Source organism: Rhamphochromis sp. 'chilingali', assembly GCF_963969265.1.
Source record: "Rhamphochromis sp. 'chilingali' genome assembly, chromosome: 13".
Lineage (NCBI taxonomy): Eukaryota > Metazoa > Chordata > Actinopteri > Cichliformes > Cichlidae > Rhamphochromis > Rhamphochromis sp. 'chilingali'.
The window spans coordinates 28,751,913-28,773,034 of record NC_137940.1 but is presented as its reverse complement, the minus strand read 5'-3'; the positions used below and the strand labels follow the sequence as shown (position 1 = coordinate 28,773,034).

At 41.1% G+C, this 21,122-nt stretch overlaps 3 protein-coding genes across 4 annotated transcripts; 2 read left to right on the top strand and 1 right to left on the bottom strand.

Annotated features, from left to right (window-relative positions):
* Nucleotides 1-6,896: 6,896 nt before the first annotated feature.
* Nucleotides 6,897-9,353, top strand: LOC308408552 (toll-like receptor 1; the record flags this gene model as incomplete). Its single annotated transcript, XM_080900887.1, has 1 exon — nt 6,897-9,353. One exon carries the CDS (start codon nt 6,897-6,899, stop codon nt 9,351-9,353), a length of 2,457 nt encoding a protein of 818 aa, XP_080757013.1.
* Nucleotides 9,354-9,519: 166 nt separating this feature from the next.
* On the bottom strand, nt 9,520-16,448 carry ints10 (integrator complex subunit 10). 2 transcript variants are annotated; one of them, XM_080900745.1, is made up of 18 exons: nt 16,043-16,448; nt 15,890-15,957; nt 15,708-15,811; nt 15,468-15,607; nt 15,304-15,385; nt 15,078-15,218; nt 14,737-14,911; nt 14,128-14,297; nt 13,883-14,022; nt 13,639-13,792; nt 13,464-13,546; nt 12,644-12,799; nt 11,841-11,949; nt 11,579-11,658; nt 11,261-11,423; nt 11,055-11,148; nt 10,678-10,746; nt 9,520-10,124 (listed from the first exon to the last, which is right to left on the bottom strand). In XM_080900745.1, exons 1-18 carry the CDS (start codon nt 16,169-16,171, stop codon nt 9,968-9,970), a joined length of 2,214 nt encoding a protein of 737 aa, XP_080756871.1. In that variant the 5' UTR covers nt 16,172-16,448; the 3' UTR covers nt 9,520-9,967. The 2 variants fall into 2 exon arrangements, with proteins under 2 accessions (XP_080756871.1, XP_080756872.1); XM_080900746.1 differs by lacking the exon at nt 10,678-10,746 and having other exon boundaries at nt 16,043-16,447.
* A 165-nt stretch (nt 16,449-16,613) lies between these two features.
* Nucleotides 16,614-20,954, top strand: slc25a51b (solute carrier family 25 member 51b). The gene is made up of 2 exons (XM_080900747.1): nt 16,614-16,848; nt 18,372-20,954. Exon 2 carries the CDS (start codon nt 18,424-18,426, stop codon nt 19,354-19,356), a length of 933 nt encoding a protein of 310 aa, XP_080756873.1. The 5' UTR covers nt 16,614-16,848; nt 18,372-18,423; the 3' UTR covers nt 19,357-20,954.
* The last annotated feature ends 168 nt before the right edge of the window (nt 20,955-21,122 follow it).

The following is a 21,122-nucleotide window of genomic DNA, read 5'->3' as shown; positions in this document are numbered from 1 at the left end:
TGGCCAATTCCTCCGTACACCCCCTTCCCCGATGGTAAACAGAGAACGGGGTGTGAATAGAATAGAATAAACCTTTATTATCCCACGGATGAGAAATTTCGGTGTTACAGAACTCTTACAGCAAAGGACAATAAAATATAAAAGGAAGACACAAGGTGGTAAACAAACAAGCTGGTGAGTAAGATGACCAAAAGAATGTTAAGCTGCATTATAGAGTCTGACAGCTGCTGGTAAGAATGACTTGCGGTAGCACTCCTTCCTACACTGTGGGTGTAAAACTCGACTGCTGAATGAGCTGCTCAGTGCTCATACAGTTTCATGCAGGGGGTGGGAGGTGTTGTCCATGATGGATATTAGCTTAGACAACATCCTCTCCTCCCCAACCTGCTCGATGGACTTCAGTGGACAGTCCAGGACAGAGCTGGCCCTCCTGACTAGTTTGTTGAGTTTCCCCCTGTCCCTCTCTGCCATTCCACCACTCATGCAGACCACAGCATAGAAAATAGCAGACACCACCACAGTGTCGGAAAATGTCCTCATGAGTGTCCTGTTCACCCTGAAGGATCTCACCCGCCGTAGCAGGTGGAGACGACTTAAACCCTTTTTGTAAAGTGCATTTGTGTTTGTGGACCAGTCCAGTTTGTAGTTGAGGTGAACACCCAGGTATTTGTACTCCTCCACCGTTTCAATGTCCAATTCCTGGATGTTCACTGGTGTAATAGGGGGTGGCTTCTTGCTGAAGTCAATCACCAGCTCCTTTGTCTTGCTGGCATTGATGCAAAGATCTGTTCTGTTCGCACCAGTTGACGAAGTCATTGACGACCCCACTGTATTTCCCTCCGACACCTGACCCACAATGGCGGTGTCATCTGACAACTTCTGGAGATGGCAAGTGTCCGTGTTATAACTGTAGTCCGCAGTGTACAGGGTGAAGCGAAAAGGGGCGAGTACTGTTCCTTGTGGGGCCCCCGTGCTACAGACTACCACCTCAGAAACACAGTCCCGCAGCCTCACATACTGGGGTCTACTGGTGAGGTAGTCAATAATCCATGAGGACAGCTGATGGTCCACTCCAGCTCCCTGCATCTTCTCCCTTAGCACTGAGGGTTGGATTGTATTGAAGGCACTGGAGAAATCAAAAAACATGACTCAGTGTGCACCTGGTGCTCTCCAGATGAGAGAAGGCCCGATGCAGCAGGTACGTGACAGCGTCATCCGCCCCGATGTTCAGCTGGTAGGTAAACTGCAGCGAGTCTAGATCTCTCCCGACTAGTGGGCAAAGGTGGTGTAGAATGATACTCTCTGTTATATTCTCTCTTATAACTTAACTGGTAAGTAACGACGCCTTCTTTAGTTGTAGTAATTTACTTTAATAACCAGTCTAAGGAAAGGCGCAGGCATATCAATGCGCACATACACCACACTTTGTGTTCTCTACTTTGTAACAGAAAGTAGTACCACAAACTATAAACTGATTTTACTAAATACATAACAGTTCCTCCCATCCAACTTTGATGAACACAATAGGTACCAAACAATCAAAATATTTTCAGATAAATGCTGTAAACCAATAATTTAACTTGAACTGAAATATGACACCTACTCAGTGATTTACAACATGGAGGTAGGTTGTTTCCTCTTAAACATTTGAACTGCTTTCCTACAAAATTAACTTGAAACCTATAAGTTCAGTCTCTGAGGTGCTCTGCGATTTCTCTCAGGGTACCGTCTGCCTGTTTGGTCAGACTCCATAGTGCTCTGTGTGGGAAGTTCAGGTGTTTGAGCATTGGTAGTTTTACGTAAATCCTGAACCTCAGGTGGTGAAGCGAGGGCAAACTCTTCTGAATCTTGAGGTGTAGATGTGCTCTCAGGTTGCTGTGGAACCATGTGACTTTCCGCATCTACAATCTGATCAACATGTCTACGCCAGACTAAGTTGGCTCCAACATTTACAGTGTATGTCAGTGGTCCGGTCCGTGACAGAATCGTGCCAGGCTGCCATTTCTGACTTGGGTCTCTGTAGTCCCTGGCGAGAACTTTTTGTCCAACATTGAAGAATCTAGTTTTGTTTCTTGTTGCTTCCACCATGGAAGACTGTTTATCTTGGACATCCTTGCGAATGTCTGGTTTCAGCAAATCTAGACGTGATCTCAGATTCCGTCCCATGAAGAGCATTGCAGGTGTGTGTCCAGTTGTTGCATGAGTGGCGTTCCTGTAAGCCAGTAAGAAATTGTCTATTTTCTGTTGTAGCGGCTTCCCCTCTGTGCGACTGGCTTTCATTGACCGCTTGAAGGACTGTTGAAAGGTTTGGTAGAAACTTGTGGTAATAATTAACGAAGCCCAAGAAAGAGCGTAGCTGACTCACATTTTTAGGTTCTGGTGCCTTCAGGACTGCTTCAACTTTGTCCTTGGTTTTGTGGAGCCCATGTCTGTCGATCTTGTGTCCACAATACTCAATGGCATCCTTAAAGAACTTACATTTGTTTTTGTTTGCTCTCAGTACATATTTTTCTAGCCTGGCCAGGACTGCTGTTAGGTTAGCCAGATGAGTCTCCTCATCAACACCAGTGACGATTATGTCATCCAGAAAACACTGTGTTCCTGGAATGCCTTGTAGGACCTGATCCATGGCACGTTGCCATACTGCTGGGGCACTGGCGATACCAAATACCAGTCTGTTGTACTGATATAGGCCTTTGTGAGTGTTTATTACCAGATATTTCCTGGATGTCTCTTCTACTTCCATCTGGAGATAAGCCTGGGCAAGGTCAATTTTTGAAAAGTGTTTGCCACCTGCTACTGCTGTGAATATGTCTTCTATCCGTGGAAGTGGGTACTGATCTATGCGGAGAACTGGGTTCACTGAAACCTTAAAATCACCACAGATCCGCACACTGTCACTTGCTTTCTTGCTTACTGATACTATTGGTGTAGCCCAATCTGACCATTCCACCTTGGTAAGTATTCCTTGCTCTTCCAAGCGTTGGAGCTCTGCTTCAACTTTAGGGCGTAAAGCATAAGGTACAGGGCATGCCTTGTGGAATCTTGGTTTTGCATTGTCCTCTAGTATGATCTGTGCTTTAATATTTTTCAGGGTGCCGATTCCATCTTTGAACACCTGGGCATGGTTATTAAGGATCTGTTTCAGTCTTTCATCTACAGAATTTGCACTCAGGCCTCGTTCTAGTCTCATTGACTTTATTTCTTTCCAGTTGAGGTGGATGTGTTTCAACCAGTCACGCCCAAATAATGGCACACCTCCATTTTTCAGAACATAAAGTTCCAGGTTGCATTTCTTTTTCTCATATTCCACTTTCACTTTTAGTTTTCCCAGAGGAGTTATTCTTTCACCTGTGTACGTTTTCAGTTTCACTGAGGTGTGCTTCAGTTTCAGATTGGGAATTTGTTTCTGTAATCTTCATATGAAATCAGTGAGAGAGCACACCCAGTGTCCAGTTCCATCTGTAACTCAATCCCTTGTATTTTAGGTGTGAGCCATATTGCATCATTATCTTTCTCTTGCATTGTGTACAGTTCCAGGCATGCCAAATCCATTCTTTAATTGATTTCGTTTATGAAATCGGAAACGTTCGGCTATAACCAGTGGCTTCGGTTGGAAATGTTTTTGGAGCACTTCTGTGATCTCCTTGAAACTTTTGTCAGCTGGTTTGGTCGGTGTGATGAGGCTGCGCAACAAGTTGTATGTTTTCGCTCCCATCACACTCAGTAACACAGCAACTTTCCTCTCATCCTCTACTTTGTTAGCCCGACAATACTGTTCAACTCTCTCTACATATGTTGTCCAATCCTCTGTGCCATTATCAAAAACGTCCATTTGTCCAACGCCTCCTGACATTTTCTCGGTATTTTTATAAGCGTCCTTCACTTAAAAGAATTGATGTTACTCACGTCCTCTCTTTAGCCAGGCAGGTGAGCTAGCATCCAAACGGAGGGTTAGTTGTTTTGGCCCTAACCTTTTTCGTGTCTTTTTGGCAAGGATTTCCCCCTCTCTGTCGTCCAATGCACATCAGGGATCCGTTTTAATCCTCGTCGCCAGTCTGTTATATTCTCTCTTATAACTTAACTGGTAAGTAACGACGCCTTCTTTAGTTGTAGTAATTTACTTTAATAACCAGTCTAAGGAAAGGCGCAGGCATATCAATGCGCACATACACCACACTTTGTGTTCTCTACTTTGTAACAGAAAGTAGTACCACAAACTATAAACTGATTTTACTAAATACATAACACTCTCCATGGTCTTCATCAGGTGTGAAGTCAGGGCAACGGGTCTGATAAACAGGACATTTGCATAATGAGTCACTTGAGTCACTCTCACAGAAACAGAAATCCTTCTTGAGTCTTGGTAATTCATCAAGTCACTGTGTGTTCTCTGGAGGAGGAAAAGGATAAAAAAAAAAATACATGTAATAAATGAAAACAGACATGAGCAGAAATATGGTTTTATGAGCTGGCTTAAAATAAACAGAGGCTTAAATTTATATGGCCCATGCAATAAAAGTAAGTCAGAAATACTGCAGGATCCATTTTCCTTATACACACACATAATTAGCAAAACGTGATGTTTTCAAATTAAAAAAAGAAAAATATGGCATCATGATAATGAAACCCACATGAAACATGTTCACATATCAAATGAAATCAAGTGTTATGAAAAGACAAAATAACTACATTTGCTGTACAAAGACAGCCAGTTTTCTGTTATCTTATAGCCAGAAGCTGCTATAACCGAATCAGCAGTGTTCTTTTAGAATTTGATCAAACTGTTCCAGGTGAGATTAGTGACACTGGCTTATAAGATGATATTCAATTGAGCTCCTATTGCTTTTTGCGTAGCAGTCGCTGACCCAAGGCAAGATTGGCACTGCCAGAGTAAAAACATTGCTCGGAACTGGGTTAATGCGAGTGTGTGTCTGTTTATCTGTCTGCACACACACATAGCTTCCCCATCACAAAAAAAAATGTGTTAAAAACCAAACAAACAAACAAAAATGTGTCTAGAGACCAGGAGCAAAACCCTCCTCAAGGCAATAATATACACTGAATCCAATTTCTGGACTTTATCTCCATTTTTTAATATACATTATTGTATAAGTTTCTCTCCATAAAATGCACTGTTGCATAAAAAGGGAAGGTAAAAGAGGATGAAGAGCCTGGGAACTTATTTTTATTTCTGTGCCTGTTTCTGCTCAACTTCATGTTTTTTTTACTGTTACTTAGAAACTAAAATTAGCAACTGTTGACTCAGTGCTGATGCTTGCCTTTTGGTCACATTTGAGCCAGACTTCATTTGCTGCTACATGTTCCTCTATCAGTCAGTTTTGTTTGACTGATTTCCATTTCTTTTCCCATATAGAGATTTTGAACCATTGTGACTCTGATATTTTTGGTACTTGAGACTTCAAAATGTGACCATCAGACGGCAACACAGGTTAGTGGACTCTTAACCATCTTTGAATAAAATTGTGTTTTCCTTTGAATTAATGTGAATGTGGTTTTGGGTTTTCTTTATTTTAAGATTTAGATTGAAATAAATAAAATCAAATTCTGGGCAGAATCGACCCAGTAAAGACACCAATCCATCACACTGGGTGGCTCTGTGAAATGTCAGCTGTATAAAGACCTCCACCATGGTACTTCATACTACACCAGAGTCATTAACTGATAGATCAACAAATAAATGGGAGAAAAGTTCTTATTTTTTCATTATCTACTACAGACAATTCTGAAAAAGGGACATCTGTCAATTAACAAAAACTTTGTTTTATATTTGCATGACATCTGACCGATGAGCTACTAGAACCATTTATTTAATTTTACACATTTATTTATTCATGACAGACACATGATGATGATTTCCAAATACCAGATTTTTGTTATCACTCAGATGATAAAAACCTGATTTGTGCTTTTATCAATCCTGTCTTATTTAAACAAGTTTAGAAAGGATACTGTTACACACTGCTTCCTATAAAGTGATCGTTAAGTCAAATCCTTACTTCTCCCCAGCAGTTTCTGAGAATTGTAGCCAACAAAAAGGTAGACAGCATTTATTTTAAACAAAAACTACTCCAAGAGTGCAAACCTCCACTAAGGCAGCTCACTCTCTGGGTAGTTTCTTACTTTTAAGGATATAATATTGTGTTTTGTATATATTTGTTTAGTTTGAAACCCATTTTAATATACCTGACATTTTTTTGAGTATAATTATTTTTTCTTATTTGTATTCATGTAGGTGCAGTACATGTGTGGCATTTATTTTTGTTGTTTATTAAAATTTAAAGTTAGTTATTTGCAATTGACTGGACACAAATCACTTAATCATATTATATGACATTATACTACATTATATATGTCACGAACTTGACTCCGAGCATTATTATTATATGCATTTTGGAGCCAATGCTGTATTGACTCCAAAACTCTTGAAAAGAAAGGCAGATGTGAAATGTAAATGTGAGATCAGAGGTCAAATTTGCAATGAAATTTGGATGCAAACTATAATGTGATCGTTAAAATCCCACAACATCAGTATCTTCCCCTAAATGTTGGCAATACGAACAAAAGCAGTAGAATTTTAAACATATCTTCTGACTTCTTCTTCAGTGTCAGACATCCAAGGTAACGTGATATTTAGAATCTCCTTTTTTTTTAAATTTTTGATCAATATTGTTAATTATTATTAAGTTGACCTTGATAACCCTGGTATATGTAACCAAATTATAATGTATTGTTAACATGACTCCACTTTTTAACATTACAAACCTTTATCAGAATTTATTCAAATCATTTTAAGCTATTATATATTTACAGACAGAATGACACACGGACAAATGCTACCCGTTTAATGGCTATATTTTCTTATACAAGCTACAATGAGGGTCACAGCAGCCGTACTCTGGACAGCAGCCGTGTTGGTGGGACTTCAGAAGAGCACTTCATCACCTGACAACTTTGTAGCCCGATCATCCCAAAACCTCTCCTCTGTCCCAACTGACCTGCCACAGACGACTGAGTTTTTAGACCTCTCTCGCAACTACATACGTCAGCTTCACAATGGAGACTTTCAAAAAACCACTCACCTCAGGTTCCTGAATGTGTCATGGAATAATTTGGAGGAGATCGATCCACAGACTTTTCTTGACACGCCTCTCCTGGAACATCTGGACCTGTCGCACAACAATCTCAAGAATCTCTCAGGTCAACAATACCTGCTACACACAGTGAACCTCCTGGTGCTAAACTTGGCCTTTAACAGATTTCTTACCATGACATTGGGGAGTGAGTTCAGCTCTCTTGTAAAACTGGAAAGATTAACAGTTGGAGCAAAAAACATCAGCGTGGGTGACTTCAAGAACATTGCTAAAGTGAAACTACGTACATTGACGTTATTACTAGAGGATGGACTTTATTATGAAGCAGGCAGCCTGGAGGATGTTCATGCTCAAAGGCTGCAGATAGCCTTTGGACATAATCCAAAAATTGACCGTAATCTGACTGCTGATGCTCTGTCTCTGTTTGCTGAAGTGGAGATGATGAATATGATAAATGGCTACAAAGACCTAAGTAAGCAGCTAAGAGAGACGGTGAAAATCCACACAACGAGTTTTTATCTCACCAACATAACAATTAAATGGCAAGACTTAACTGAATATGTAAATGTGGCTCTAAATACAACTTTGAAACATGTTCGTGTTTCTGAAATGAATGTAAAGAATCCTCCTCACTACACAACTGAAGTGATCAAAACATCACAGGTGATTTCTTTCACAGCCAGCCAGGCAGTGGTAACAAGTTTCCAATTCTCACAGGAGGCTTTATACAACTTTTTCATCAGCATGCCAGTGGAGAGTGTTGCGATTACTGACGCACCAATGATACACATGACCTGTCCCAAGTCACAGAGTCCAATACGCCAGCTGGATTTTTCCTTTGGTGCTATGTCTGATTCCATCTTCTCAAGTGCGGTGGGTAAAAACGTAGTTGAATGTCAGAACCTGCGTAACCTGAAGAACTTGACTCTGGTAGGCAACAGTCTTAAAAAACTTGAGTTACTGAGCCAACGTTTTCGATATATGTCGTCCCTGCAACATCTGGACCTCAGCGTCAACTCCATAGGGTATGACCAGTCATCACAGTGCATCTGGCCAGCAAGCATCACCAATATAAATCTGTCTTCTAATAGTTTGACTGAGTCAGTTTTTCAATGTCTACCAAATGGGACACAGATACTGGACCTCCAGAACAACCAGATTTCGGTGGTTCCGCAATCCATCTTTAAACTGAGAAACCTTTCAACTTTGAATCTAAATGCTAACCGGCTGCGGGACCTGCCAGGTTGTGGCACTTTCCCCACACTCCACAAGCTTCTGCTCAGGTCAAATTCTCTCCATGCCCCATCTGTGAACATATTGGAAAGCTGTCCCGAACTGCATATCCTAGATGTCAGTTTTAACCCCTTCACCTGTACCTGCACTCTCAGAGGTTTCATAAAGCTCGCTACCAATTCTGAAAAGAACAACAACAACCAATCAGGTATTGAGCTGCTGAATTGGCCACAGGGCTATTACTGCACATACCCCGAGGACGTTAGAAACTCAACTTTAAGAGACATCTCGATCCCAGAGGTCTCCTGCAGCATTGGCCTTCTAGTGGTTGCAATTTTGGTTCCAGCAGGGACACTGATTATTTCCATTGTGATTCTGTGTCACTGTTTGGATGTTCCCTGGTACATGGGCATGATCTGGCAGTGGACAAGAGCCAAACATCGTGCAAGACTGCAACAAGCTCGGCCCGAGGATCTGGTGGGTCTGGAGTTCCACGCGTTTGTGTCTTATAGCCAGCACGATGTTGACTGGGTGCGCAATTCCCTTCTTCCCAACCTCGAAGGCCCCGCAGGAGGGCTTAGAATCTGTCATCACGAGAAAGATTTTGTGCCGGGAAAGACGATCATTGAGAACATCATCAGCTGTGTGGAGAAATGCAGGCGCTCTGTGTTTGTCCTCTCTGCTCACTTTGTCAAGAGCGAGTGGTGTCATTACGAGCTCTACTTCGCCACCCACCAACGTCTCACTCTGGGCTCAGACAGCATTGTGCTGGTACTGCTTGAGCCTCTGCCTCAATACCTAATCCCATCCAAGTACTACCAGCTGAAGTCCATGATGAACCGCCACACATATCTGGAGTGGCCTCAAGACAGGGCAAAACAAAGGTTATTCTGGGCTAACCTCAGAGCTGCCCTACAGACTGACCTGCCCAATGCTCCAGTCACACAAGTACAGGAGCATTGGGCAGAGGAAAGACTTGAAGAGGGACACAGATTAAAGGGGTAAAAAAAGGGCTACAGAAGTATTTGGATACACTGGAAATACGTCATAGCTACCCTGCACCTTTAAAGACCGGGCACCTTTTAGGGTTAATTTATCTCATTTGTTTAATTAGCATTTAATGACCATCTGATATGATTGCAATGTATAAATTATGAAATAACACATAAACTTGTTTAAACCATTCAAGTAACATTTAATGGAAACATCCATACAAACTAACAATTTGATTCAAGATTGTAGCAAAAACATTACCTAACAAAAAGTATCAAAAATGCACTTTAAGTTTTCTGTCATTACTGACTCCGGCAAGACATCACAATATGAAATGTGGTGGTTATTTATGTTACCATCTCAACTTTGTACCACTGATGAAGAAAAAATACACATACTGTAATGTGAAAATGAAAGCAGTTGTCTATCAGTATTGTTGCTAACACTCTAAAAAGAGAAGTTCACTATGAAGGTAAAGAATAAGCCTGCATGTTAAGAGTTCAGTGCTGGCTGAGAAAGACAAGAGAGCTGGAAATGTGTCTGCAGAGAATCAGCTTTCTTGGTCATTAAGTCAGTCCACTTGCATTTAAATTGTGCCTGAAACCTCACAAGCTAAAGTCCAGGTGTCAGGGAAGCGACTGGATGATGATTATTTTCTCATTAATGCAGAAACGGTGAAGCACAGCAAGCAAGTTTTCCCCACAACGCGACACCTGCCTCTCCATGGCCAGACGGAAATCCTCCTTCACTCCTTTGGTGATTCCTCGAGTCACTGTGTGGTGTCTGGAAGAGGAAAAATACTTTTTTTTTTTAAAATAAATGCAAACATAGACATGGTCAGAAATAGGGTTTTATGAGATACCTTAAAATAAACAGAGGCTTAGATTATATAACCTATGCAATAAAAATAACTCATAAATACTTCAGGTTACATTTTCCTTACACACACACATAAATCAGACAAACAGCATTTTCAGTCTTTTCAAATAAAACATAAAATAAAACATTCCATTATAATAATAATCAAAACCACATGAAACATGTCCACACATGAAATGAGATCAAGAGTTATGACAAGGCAAAATAACTAAATTCACTATACAAAAACACCAACATCGTCTTCTGTAACAACAACAGTGATGACCACAGAAAGGCGAATAATGGCTCAAATAAACAAACGCCGACAGAAATCAAAGAACGACTAACTCTTGATGTAAAATGACAGGCCCAAATTAAAACTGGGGGATGACAAGCCTTGAAGCTGGGGATGAAGGAAGGGTGACTGGTGGGGTGGTAGGGGCGGGATGGGGACTGTGGGAGGAGGGGCCTGGGGTACCTGTCCATCGTCTGCACCCCTTGTAGCAGGAGAGTATTTAACTCCACCCCCAGGGCAGGGCTAGGGTTCCTGAGGGACAGCAACATTCAACAACTGTCAGTGAGGGTGCATTCAAACGTCTGAACTTCTACAGTAATGAACGAAGGAGTCAGAAAACAGTTTTTTCTTTCTTCACTTAAACCATGAACTCCTTCTCTTTATAAACGCCCACTCAATTTACAGCTTTTTCAGTTTAAAAGGTCAATTTTTCCCACAGGCCTTGTCTATGTAGATCAGTCAGTAGCACTGTCCTCTTTTAAAAGCACACCAACAGAAAGGGAGAGTGCAGTCACGATGCCAACTAAAGAAACGCTCATAATGGGAAGGAGGTTGCTTACTTGATCAGCATTCCCTGATTGGGCAGCAACTCCAGCTGAATTCTACCTCCTTCTGGAGTACGCAGGTATGCAAACTCTTCCAGCATGTCAATGTCTGAGAAAAACCATGAGTTTAAGGAAACCAACATCCAACACATAAAGGAATCACAAAGAGAACTGTTTATTTACACCAAAATAAAGGCAAGAAATCAAGGCAAAAAGGATACTGGTGACATAGTTGAAGAAATTCTCATACTGGAAGCTGCCTTGTTGGCAGATTTTGTCCACTGCCTTTAAAAACAGCATCTCGCCCTGTGGCCAGTTGTACTGCAGGAGCACCACCACGTGACCAAGGGACAGGTCGTCACGACTGTCGGTGAAGGCACGTAGCTGATTGGCCAAAAAAGGGGGAAAAAAGGAAACAAAGATTGTCACAGTCTCATTAAGCCTTACAGCACGGAGCATGTCTCCTCAAAGTCTGCATAAGAAAACGTATCCAAGCCCTTGCACCCACTTATTTCCACAGATGTATCCTGTCTATGTACCTTAAAGCAGGCAAGCATCAGCTGGAGACAGAACGGCAGCACAGATTTGCTGGTGCATGGAAGTAATCGCAAGTCATTACCTGGTTAAAACCAAAGAACAGGGAATGTTAACAGTACTCAAAGCAACATATAAATACAGACGTCTTCATACAGACTCTGTATGAAGACGCCACAAACGTAGTCATATCTCAGATTAGCGAAAAAAAAAAAAATCAAAACTGTTCATGAACAGAATCAGTGAGTAGATTCAGGAAACTTTTACCTTTCCTCGTTTTGGTCTTGACTCTAACCGGATCCTCTGGGGTCTTTGGTGCTTCCTGGTTTGGGGGTACTAGGCCACTGACAACTTCAAGCAGTTTCTCACAGGCCATCTGTCAAAAGAAACAGCACCATACAAAACTATTACACACAATTTGACTGGACAAAGGACATGTTGTTAGGCTAAGAAACTTATACTAATATAGTAAAACTGACTAAATGACAGAGCTGTGATGGACCAGGTCTGTCAGCTTGGTTTAGAGAAAATTGAATAAAAGTGATGCAAGTTGTTCTAAACACCTGGATTTAATCTAGGACATTTTAACCCATTTTAACTGAAGTGCCACCTTCAGGCCAGTTGGTGTCACTGATTTGTTTTTCATACATGGCCTGCAAAACATTTTATTATACAATCACATATTTTAAGTAAATATATATGTAAAAAAAAAACAACAACAAATAAATTATATATGACCAATTACAAATCAAAAGTTTCAACGTGAATCAATAAATGTTACAGTAAAGTATATTTCCTGCCAGCTGTGCTTTCATAAAATAAAAATAAAAAAGTTGAAATATTCAATCAATTACTGTCTTTATTTTCTTTATTTAAGTTTTCTGCCTTAATATTGTGTGCACATTCCCAAATTCAGTTCATCACTTCTCTCAGCTACATTTGTTTTAAAACATACTGTATAAATACATTTGACATGATTTATGAAAAAGAAAGGCATATAAGCATATGCATGTCTCCTGACAAAACCAAAATAATGTACGCTAAGAGTGTGTTTGTGTGCATGTGTATACCCTGTACTCTCCCAGGGTGTAGTGGCAGGATGCCTGCTGTATGAAGGCCCTGTGGTGCTCCAGACTGGCCTGACCTGAGGGACTCTGTGGCCCAGGCTGAGGCTGCTGCACTGCAGCCATCTGGTGCAGGCTAGAGAGGGCCTTGCGGTACTGTCCCTGGAGATAATACATTAGCACATAATCAGTATATAACCAAAGACAACTTAGAAAAGATATTATATCCAAATGTTGATTATTGTGTTAGCTTAAGTGTATTTAAATTATATTAAAATAGCCAGTTTCATCTGCCAACTTCAACCAGTTTTATTGCGTGCATTTGCCTCATTCTTTAAATTCTATATAACTTAAAATGTACACTCTCCAGCCACTTTATTAGGTATATCTGTAGGTCAGAGGCGAAGGTCCAGATGGCTTTGAGCTGATAGGAAGATGATGGTAACTCAAAAAACCCCAGAGAGGATCATTTAAAAGTCACAGCCTAACTGAGTACTTTTGCTGACCATCTCCATCCCTTTATTGCCACAGTAGCCATCTTCTGATTTCTCTGGTTGTTTCCAGCAGGATAACATGCCATGTCACAGGGAATTTTTGAAGGCAAAGTGGTCAGTGAGTGCCTGCATCTGTATAATCTGTTCTTTCTTATGCAATAATTGCATTTCCCAACGTTGATCGGGGCTATTTAATTCAAAGCAGTATTAAAATGATGGCATATTTTGATCCTAAAGCTAAAATAATAAGCTAAAGATGCTGCTGCTAACAAATAAAAGGGATGCAGATGATTTGTCACAAACAGAAAAGGTAAATTAAAAACGACTCTTGCCTGGTATATAATCATGTCGGTGAGGAATATTCGGAACCACAGCCAGCTGTCTGTCTTCCACGCGGCGCAGATCTTCTTGAACTCTTTGAGAGACATTAAAATGTACAATTTTCAGCTGTTCTGATAACAACCTTTTGATGTAGTGACAACATGACTGAACATAAAAATCTCCTACCAGCTTCCAGACCATCATGGGAGTGAAGAAGGTCCCAGCTTTCTCTCGCTGTGCGAAAGCTCTCCAAAGTCTCTGACCAGTTGGTCATGTCATTCTTGTTTACTAAAATGTGTCGACCACGGCCTTTCCCCAAACCTTCCTCATCATCTGAGCTCTATAATGACACACAGATCCAAATATAATCAAAAGAATTTCCCAATCTGGGATAATTAAAGTGTCTTACTTATATCTAAACTTTTCTCACCATAGTCTTCTCTCTTCCATCTGCTAGTTTGCGTTTCTTATGCGCATGTTTCAGTGCTCCTCGCTCCACCTCCACATCACTGTACACTGAGCTCAAATCCTCTACAAGGATCCACGGCCCGGAACTTAACCCACTGATTCCTAAAAAGAAAAAAATAACACTGAAACCTATTTGTAACATTTTACTCAAAAGATTACCGTAGATATATTAAATGAAGATGGAGATCTACAAAGGTAGAAGCTAACCGTGGAACAGTGCAGGCTGTACAGCTGAGACGTAGAAGAAGGCACTACGGAAGAGGACAAGTGCAGCGCAGATGACCACCTGACTGCAGCACCGGGCCCTCGTCTCTCCTTCTAGACCAGGCAGGTAGCGACACAGCTCCTTCACTCTCTGCAGCATCTCAATATAACTCCTACAGTGCAAATAAACACATGAAAACATTCCTTTGAAAATTTTAATTTTAAATAATCCCTTCAAAGTCATTGAACGATCCACATTTTAACCATCTATTCTTTATATTTTACATGTGGGCACATTATATTTGTTTTATTATGTGTTTGTTTTTGTTTGTTTTTGATTAAATTAAGATTTTTTTTACTTATTACCCACAATGTAACTCATATGTAATTTTAAAAAAGGCATTCTTCCTGGGGTCCTTAAACACTCAAACATTTACAACACATGAACATAAAACAAGAAGGTAGCAGATAGCATTCAGCCTGACCCCACTTAGCGTCCAAATCAGACAAATCAGGTATCCCTGAGCAAAGTATCCTACACTTTATGTCACCTTCGTGCAGGAACAACAGCAGTAGCTAAATAACAATGTGACAGGCCAAGTGATAGATTACCTCTGTCCCTTGTCTCCCTGCCACTCACATCGTGCCCCAACCACAGCAAGAATATCCAGCAGTTTCTCCCAAGGTTCTGCCACCACCGACGATTTTTCTGTCAGGCCATCAATCACGTAACGCTGGGAAGCACGTGACACACTCGGTGACTTCAGAGCCCCACCTTCTTGAGAGCCTGAAACAGAAAACAAGAAAAACAAAGTAAATAGAAAAAATAAATATTTCAAAGGCTTCACTATAAAGCCCACTAGAGAACTGAAATTTTTAAGAGTGAAAGTGATCCCACTGTGACAGCCCTAAAATAGAAAGCAAAGAACAAGTTCACCACAGTGTATCTTCACCTTGTATCTGTCCATCCGGCGAGGGCCCACGGGTAACATAACCAATGTAGAATTCTGCTGCTTTCAACATGTATTTCTGCATTAGGCTGGCAGGCAGACGCATATCCATGTTGTTTATAACCAAAGGAAGCACATCACACACTGTAGGAGGAAAAAACTGTATGAAGCAAGTGTTGTTTGTTTTTTCAGATGAAATGAAATGGATTCAAAGACAATATGTACTCACCAAAAAGCTTCCTGAAGCAGTTGACAGGAGTCTCCAAATTCTCTGATGCCTCTGCTTCCAGCAATGTCTCTCCTAAATTGACCTAACAGCACATCAGGTTCTTTAATAGCTTTTAACATTACATATAGTTTTCAAAAGACAATGCAAATACTAATATTACACACCCCATGTTGAACCACAGACTCTGGAAAGCGCTTCAGCAGTAACAGCAGCATCTCTGCCTTCTCCAAAGTGTTGAAACACTGCTCCGTGGCTTTCAGCAGCATCTCACACTGCACTCGACCAGGCAGTGTCTCAAAAAGTCCTGAAAATAAAATAAAAAAAAAGTCTTTAGATTTTCACAAGAAGCATTGTTCATTGTCACACTTTTTAATGCATGCAATGAAGGGTTAAAACCCTCTCACCTCTCAGAAACTGTGCCTGCTTATCCTGAGAGTCACTCCGCAGGGCAGCTGTAATAACACTGATCTCACGCCAAACAATGGGCTGATCTGGAAAGTTTATGAACCTAAAGGGAAATCAAAACTAAGTAAGAGGTCAGACTCATGATAGGAAACTTGACATTAACGCTAAAAATGTAACTCACATGTCATACAGCAGCCGCCCGGCTGAAGCTGTCTTTTCTGCATTACGTTCAATGATGTACATTTCATACTGTAAAAACAGGTCCAGAAACACGATGTGTAAGAAGATGTTTTTACTGACAGCTTTTGCAGCTAGAGGAGATGATTTGCGTTACCTGTATGTTGAAGTCTGCAGGGTAAAGGGTCCTGGCAGTGATGAGCCAGGCTTTGGCAGCACAGGGATCATCAGAGACCAGCTCCCGGGCTCTTTTCACCAAAAACTCACAGTCCTTTTGGGCTGACATTCTATACTTCTGGGTTTAGGTGCCGGATGTGACAAAATGTCAAAATATGCATGCGTGTTTTAATGTAGCAGCCAAATGTAACGTTACAGTTAGCCACATTAGCTAGCTAGCTAGCGTCAGCTATTTGGTTTTCAGCCGGCATATTTGCAATAACTGATCATCAGACCACCGCCTATTATCCAACTATTCTATTTCAATACAACTACTACACTTATAATGAGAAGCGAAAGCAAGTAAAAGATAAATCTCTATTTACCGACGCACTCACTAGCTTTACGATAGTGACGTCACGACGCGTTGTGTCGTTTTACGACAGCTACGTCGAATGGCTACCGGATCAGGTAAAATACAACAACAAAAATAAGAACAATTGTAACACGACTATTCTGATATGACGTACTTTAAAAACAATCAGGAAAATTTAAACAACTAAAGTTATTGAGGTTTGCACTGTTAAATACAATAAATTCTAAAATAAATCTCAAAACTACCTCCGAATCAGCCGTTACCCAATGCATACGGTTTCGGATCGACAGCAGTGCGCAGGCGTGGAAAAGCGCTGCTGTCACCTGCGTTTGTTAGGACTGCAGACGCGACCTACAGTAGTGGCCCAATTACCCAGCAGAAAGCAGCGCTCTACCTGTCCAGGGATAGGACAGCGGCTGGTTTCACTGCAGGTAAAGGTTCAGTTGTGGGCCAGGTCCTCATGTTACCAAAACTACGCGACTCTTATTTTGCCTGTTGACTTTCAGTGGCAGCGGACGATATTTCCAACCAAACATGGATCAACACTTGTCCGTTTGACTCTCTTCTTGCTAGCCACTTAGCATGCTAGTTGGACAATTGTCTTTGCGTAGCATGCAGTGACTATATATCTCATCACTTCCTCATTTTATCTTAAACGTAAACGTAAGCGAGGGGTGCAGGTACTAGCACCGTTGAGCTAGCTAGCTAACCAGTCCATCATTTCTATGTGTGGCTGCTACGCTAAGCGTGCTAACTCCTCAGTGATGTGTTTGTCCTTACTAAGTAATTCATACAGAAAACAAGTAATAGTGTTTCTATGTTCGAGAGGTCTTGCTATTTGTCTTGGAAAACTTGGAAAAATCTTGATGCGACACGTTACTGAATCCTAAAGAAACGGTACACAGAGGGCGTGTTCGCCTAAGATTAGGTTGTGTTAAGATGGTTTGTTTCCGCTCAAATTTGAGTCAAAATATCAAGATCAAAATAAGATTATGACTAACAATTTATTTAGTGCGACAATAATACCTTATTGTGTTAGATTATGACTTATTTTAAAGTAAATGTAGAGGTTTTAAGCAAGAAGGTGCAGTCGAATATCCAAAGTAAATGTAATGTACTGATTGTTATAGTTATGCAATAACATGCAAGATGCAGCATAATAAAAGGGATGGTTGGACTGTATTTCTGATTAGATGTCACAATTCTAACAGTGATCTGTATGCTTGGATATGGAATGTCCGTTTTTCATCGCAGGGAAGTTGGGTAATTTCTTCTAAAATATCATGGAAGCAAATCTGCAACAAAGAGGCGCAGAGACACAAAAATATTGGTTACTTTAAACTTGCAGGTGTTTTCAATGTCACAATGCAATTTCATGCAAAAGCAGCCATGTGGTCGTCTCGTGTTGTAATACTGACTTAAAACTGTGTCAAGAGTCTTTTGGTAGATTTCCTTTGACCTCTCCTGACCTTGCACCATTACCACCACTTCTCCTTTCTGTTGCTTTATATACTAAAGATGTTTTTGACAATTTCTTATAATTTTGGTGGGAACATCCATTTGTACTGCTGTTATTGTATGTTACAAGATGTATGCGTTGCATGTTTTGTATAAATAACTAAATTTAATGCTCAAGGCAAATAAAGGGTGTAGTCTGTACATAACAGGTTTGCTTCCCTCATGACGTAGCATGCACGTATCAGGCTGCTAAGTTGTGTAATACTCTTATCAGTTGGCAGTTGTTGCAGTGTAATTGTAGAAGTCTAAGGCAGGTTATTGAGTTGGAAAAGTTCAGCCAGCTTTAGGCCACATTTAGAGAATATGAGCCACAGATAAATTTTTTATTTGTACTTCACAAATAATGTCATACTTAATATCTTTGTTTGGGTGAAGAGATATAAAAAAAACCACCTGCTGATATTTCTTCTTTTTAATGTGTTTCATAAATTTACAGAAGTATGTTGATGTGATGCTTGAGGATAAGGCTGTGGTGCACCGGGCCTCTGATGGCTGTTAGCACCATGGACTCCGAGTCAGCGCGGACACCTCAGACCCAAGCCCTGACAAAAGGAGGCCATTCCCTGTTGTCTGCTGGCATTCTGACCGCCAGGTTTGGACCTCAAGGGAAGCACTATGTTTGCGGTTCCCTTGCAGCTTTTACCAATATATTGTTGACCTTTCCGATCCAGAAAGTCCTTTTCCGCCAACAGCTGCATGGCGTGTTGGCCATCGATGCGGTGCGACAGCTCCAGAGGGATGGACTGAGGAATCTTTATCGGGGCTTACTTCCCCCACTTCTCCAAAAGAGCACTACAGTAGCCATCATGTTTGGCTTGTATGAGGACTTCTCTAGAGTCTTACTAGACCATGCTGGGAGCAGTGGCGTGCCAGAGCTGATTACAAGAAGCTTTGCTGCAGCTTTGGCAGGAACTGCAGAGGCCATCCTTACACCGTTTGAGCGTGTGCAGACTCTCCTACAAGACCACCGGCACCACGGGCGCTTCAACAACACAGCACACACCTTCCGGACACTTGTGACAGAGTATGGTGTGAGAGAGTGCTACCGTGGCCTCGTGCCCATACTACTGCGCAATGGCCCTAGCAATGTTCTCTTCTTTGGGCTCAGGGGACCCATTAAAGAGCAGCTCCCAGAAGCTACTAGCAAGGCAGGTAACTTGGTTAATGATTTTGTTTGCGGAGGGTTGCTGGGGGCAGGCCTTGGCATCATGTTCTACCCATTAAATGTCGTCAAATCGCGGGCTCAGTCTCAGGTGGGTGGAGCCTTCAATCCTTGCAGAGAGGTGCTGTTAACAGTGTGGAGAGAGAGGGGTGGCAGTATAGCCATGCTGTTCAGAGGAGCCCACCTCAACTACCATCGCTCTCTTCTCTCCTGGGGGATCATCAATGCCACCTATGAGCTGCTGCTGAAGCTCTTATGAGAAGAGGAATGGAGAGGAAAAATGAGATCTAGATTGGAAGAGAAAGTGTTTTAAGGGAGGGGTGTTGAGCGGAGGAACAGAGCCAGTCTAAAGTGACAAATGAGAGGTTGTAAAGTAAAGTCGGTGCACTTGCTGTCCAACATTTCCAGAACTAAAAGATAACAGTAAAGTTGTACTTCTGACTGGGGCCAACAGTCACTGTAAGATAACTGCCTGCTATTGTTACTTTCTGCTGTTGTCAAAGTGTTAAAAGCAGGCAAAACTTGTGCCAGGGTCCAGTTAATATGCCCGTGTTTGGTCTGTGTTGTAAAGTTTGAGGACGCACACAAAGCTCCATCAATCTTTTTCAAAGATTTAAAAGGAAACTTTAAAACTTGAGTGATTTCCTGTTTTGTGGGAGAATCCCTCTCTGTGGACATGCTGTTTGCTGTGATGTTTGTTTGTCCAAGAGCGCCGCCTCCTGTGAAGAGAAGTTCTGCCACTTAAACAGTTTTGTGCTTTTTCCCCATGTTTAGAGCATTGTTCTTGTGCTCACCAGTTCAGATTGAAGTAAGACATAAGACGGCAAATGTTTAAGTGACTGTTGAAATCAGTATTAGCAGTGCACAAAGTCTAGGAATTTTCAACAAAAGGAACAAAGAAATAAGAAGATTTTTCCCTTTTTTCTATTTTTTACAACAGAAAGGTCTCAGTTTTCACACGTGAGTCAGTTAATTGACATTTTTGTTAAATAATGTTTTGTCTTGATTTATTTTCTGAAGTGCTATTGCCAGTGTGTGGGGTTTTTTTCTTTTCCTTTTTTTGGTTTTGTGGTTTTGTTTTTGTTTATTTTGGGGTTTTTTGTGTGTGTGTGTGTGTGTGTGTGTGTGTTTTGATAAGTGCCCTGTGGTGTACTCTCGTGTCAGTTTTTTTTTTTTTTTTTTTTTTTTTTTTTTAATTGAAATACAGGGAGGAAAAAAAACAGTCTTGATGTGTAAGATGGCAAATAGGAGAAGAAGAGCTGTGGTTGAGTTCTGCATCACTACTGCTCTTTTATTGGCTATGAGACAAATGTTCCTCACTGGTTGTTTCCTTTTTTAAAACTTACATAAATAAAATAAATGGCAGTATCTCTCCCCCCTTTTGCTCTCACTTTAATATCTTCTCTTGTCACGCTTGCTCTCCCCTCTGTCTGTAACATCTGTTGACATAATGGGCTCAGATTTCAAGCTTGAGTAGCTGCAGTCACCATACTGCAGCTCTTGCTGAGTTCGACAACCCGAAGAGGAAAGGCATGCTGCTTGGACACTTGAGAGAGAGGCTTCATAGTAGTGGCACAGAGAGAAGACGGGGACAGAGGGTAATGTTCAGTGGCACAAAAAGCTCAAGCTGCCATGTAAATGGATCACTCGGCCTATTTCTTCAAGTCTTTTCATTCTAATATCCTCTTCAAAAGTGTATCAAATAACGCTGTTTATCACTTTCCTGAAGCAAAAGTTTCTGGATCACTACGAAAATGAAATGTCACGTTAGTAATTGTGCTAAAATGTTTTAAATCTCAGTTAAAACCTGAATAAATACAGAAGTACTTCAGGAAAAATGAGCTGACTGTCATTTTTTCACCTAGAGAGAAGAAAGATTTTCCTTTACGTAACTGAGACACACATATGTTATGAAACAGTTTTTGTGTCTGTTTTGTGACCTCATTGCTCTGTACCTATGAGTCATACAATGATAATGTGTAAACTATTCGACCTGTTTTTCCCGTTTATTAATTATAATCCCTT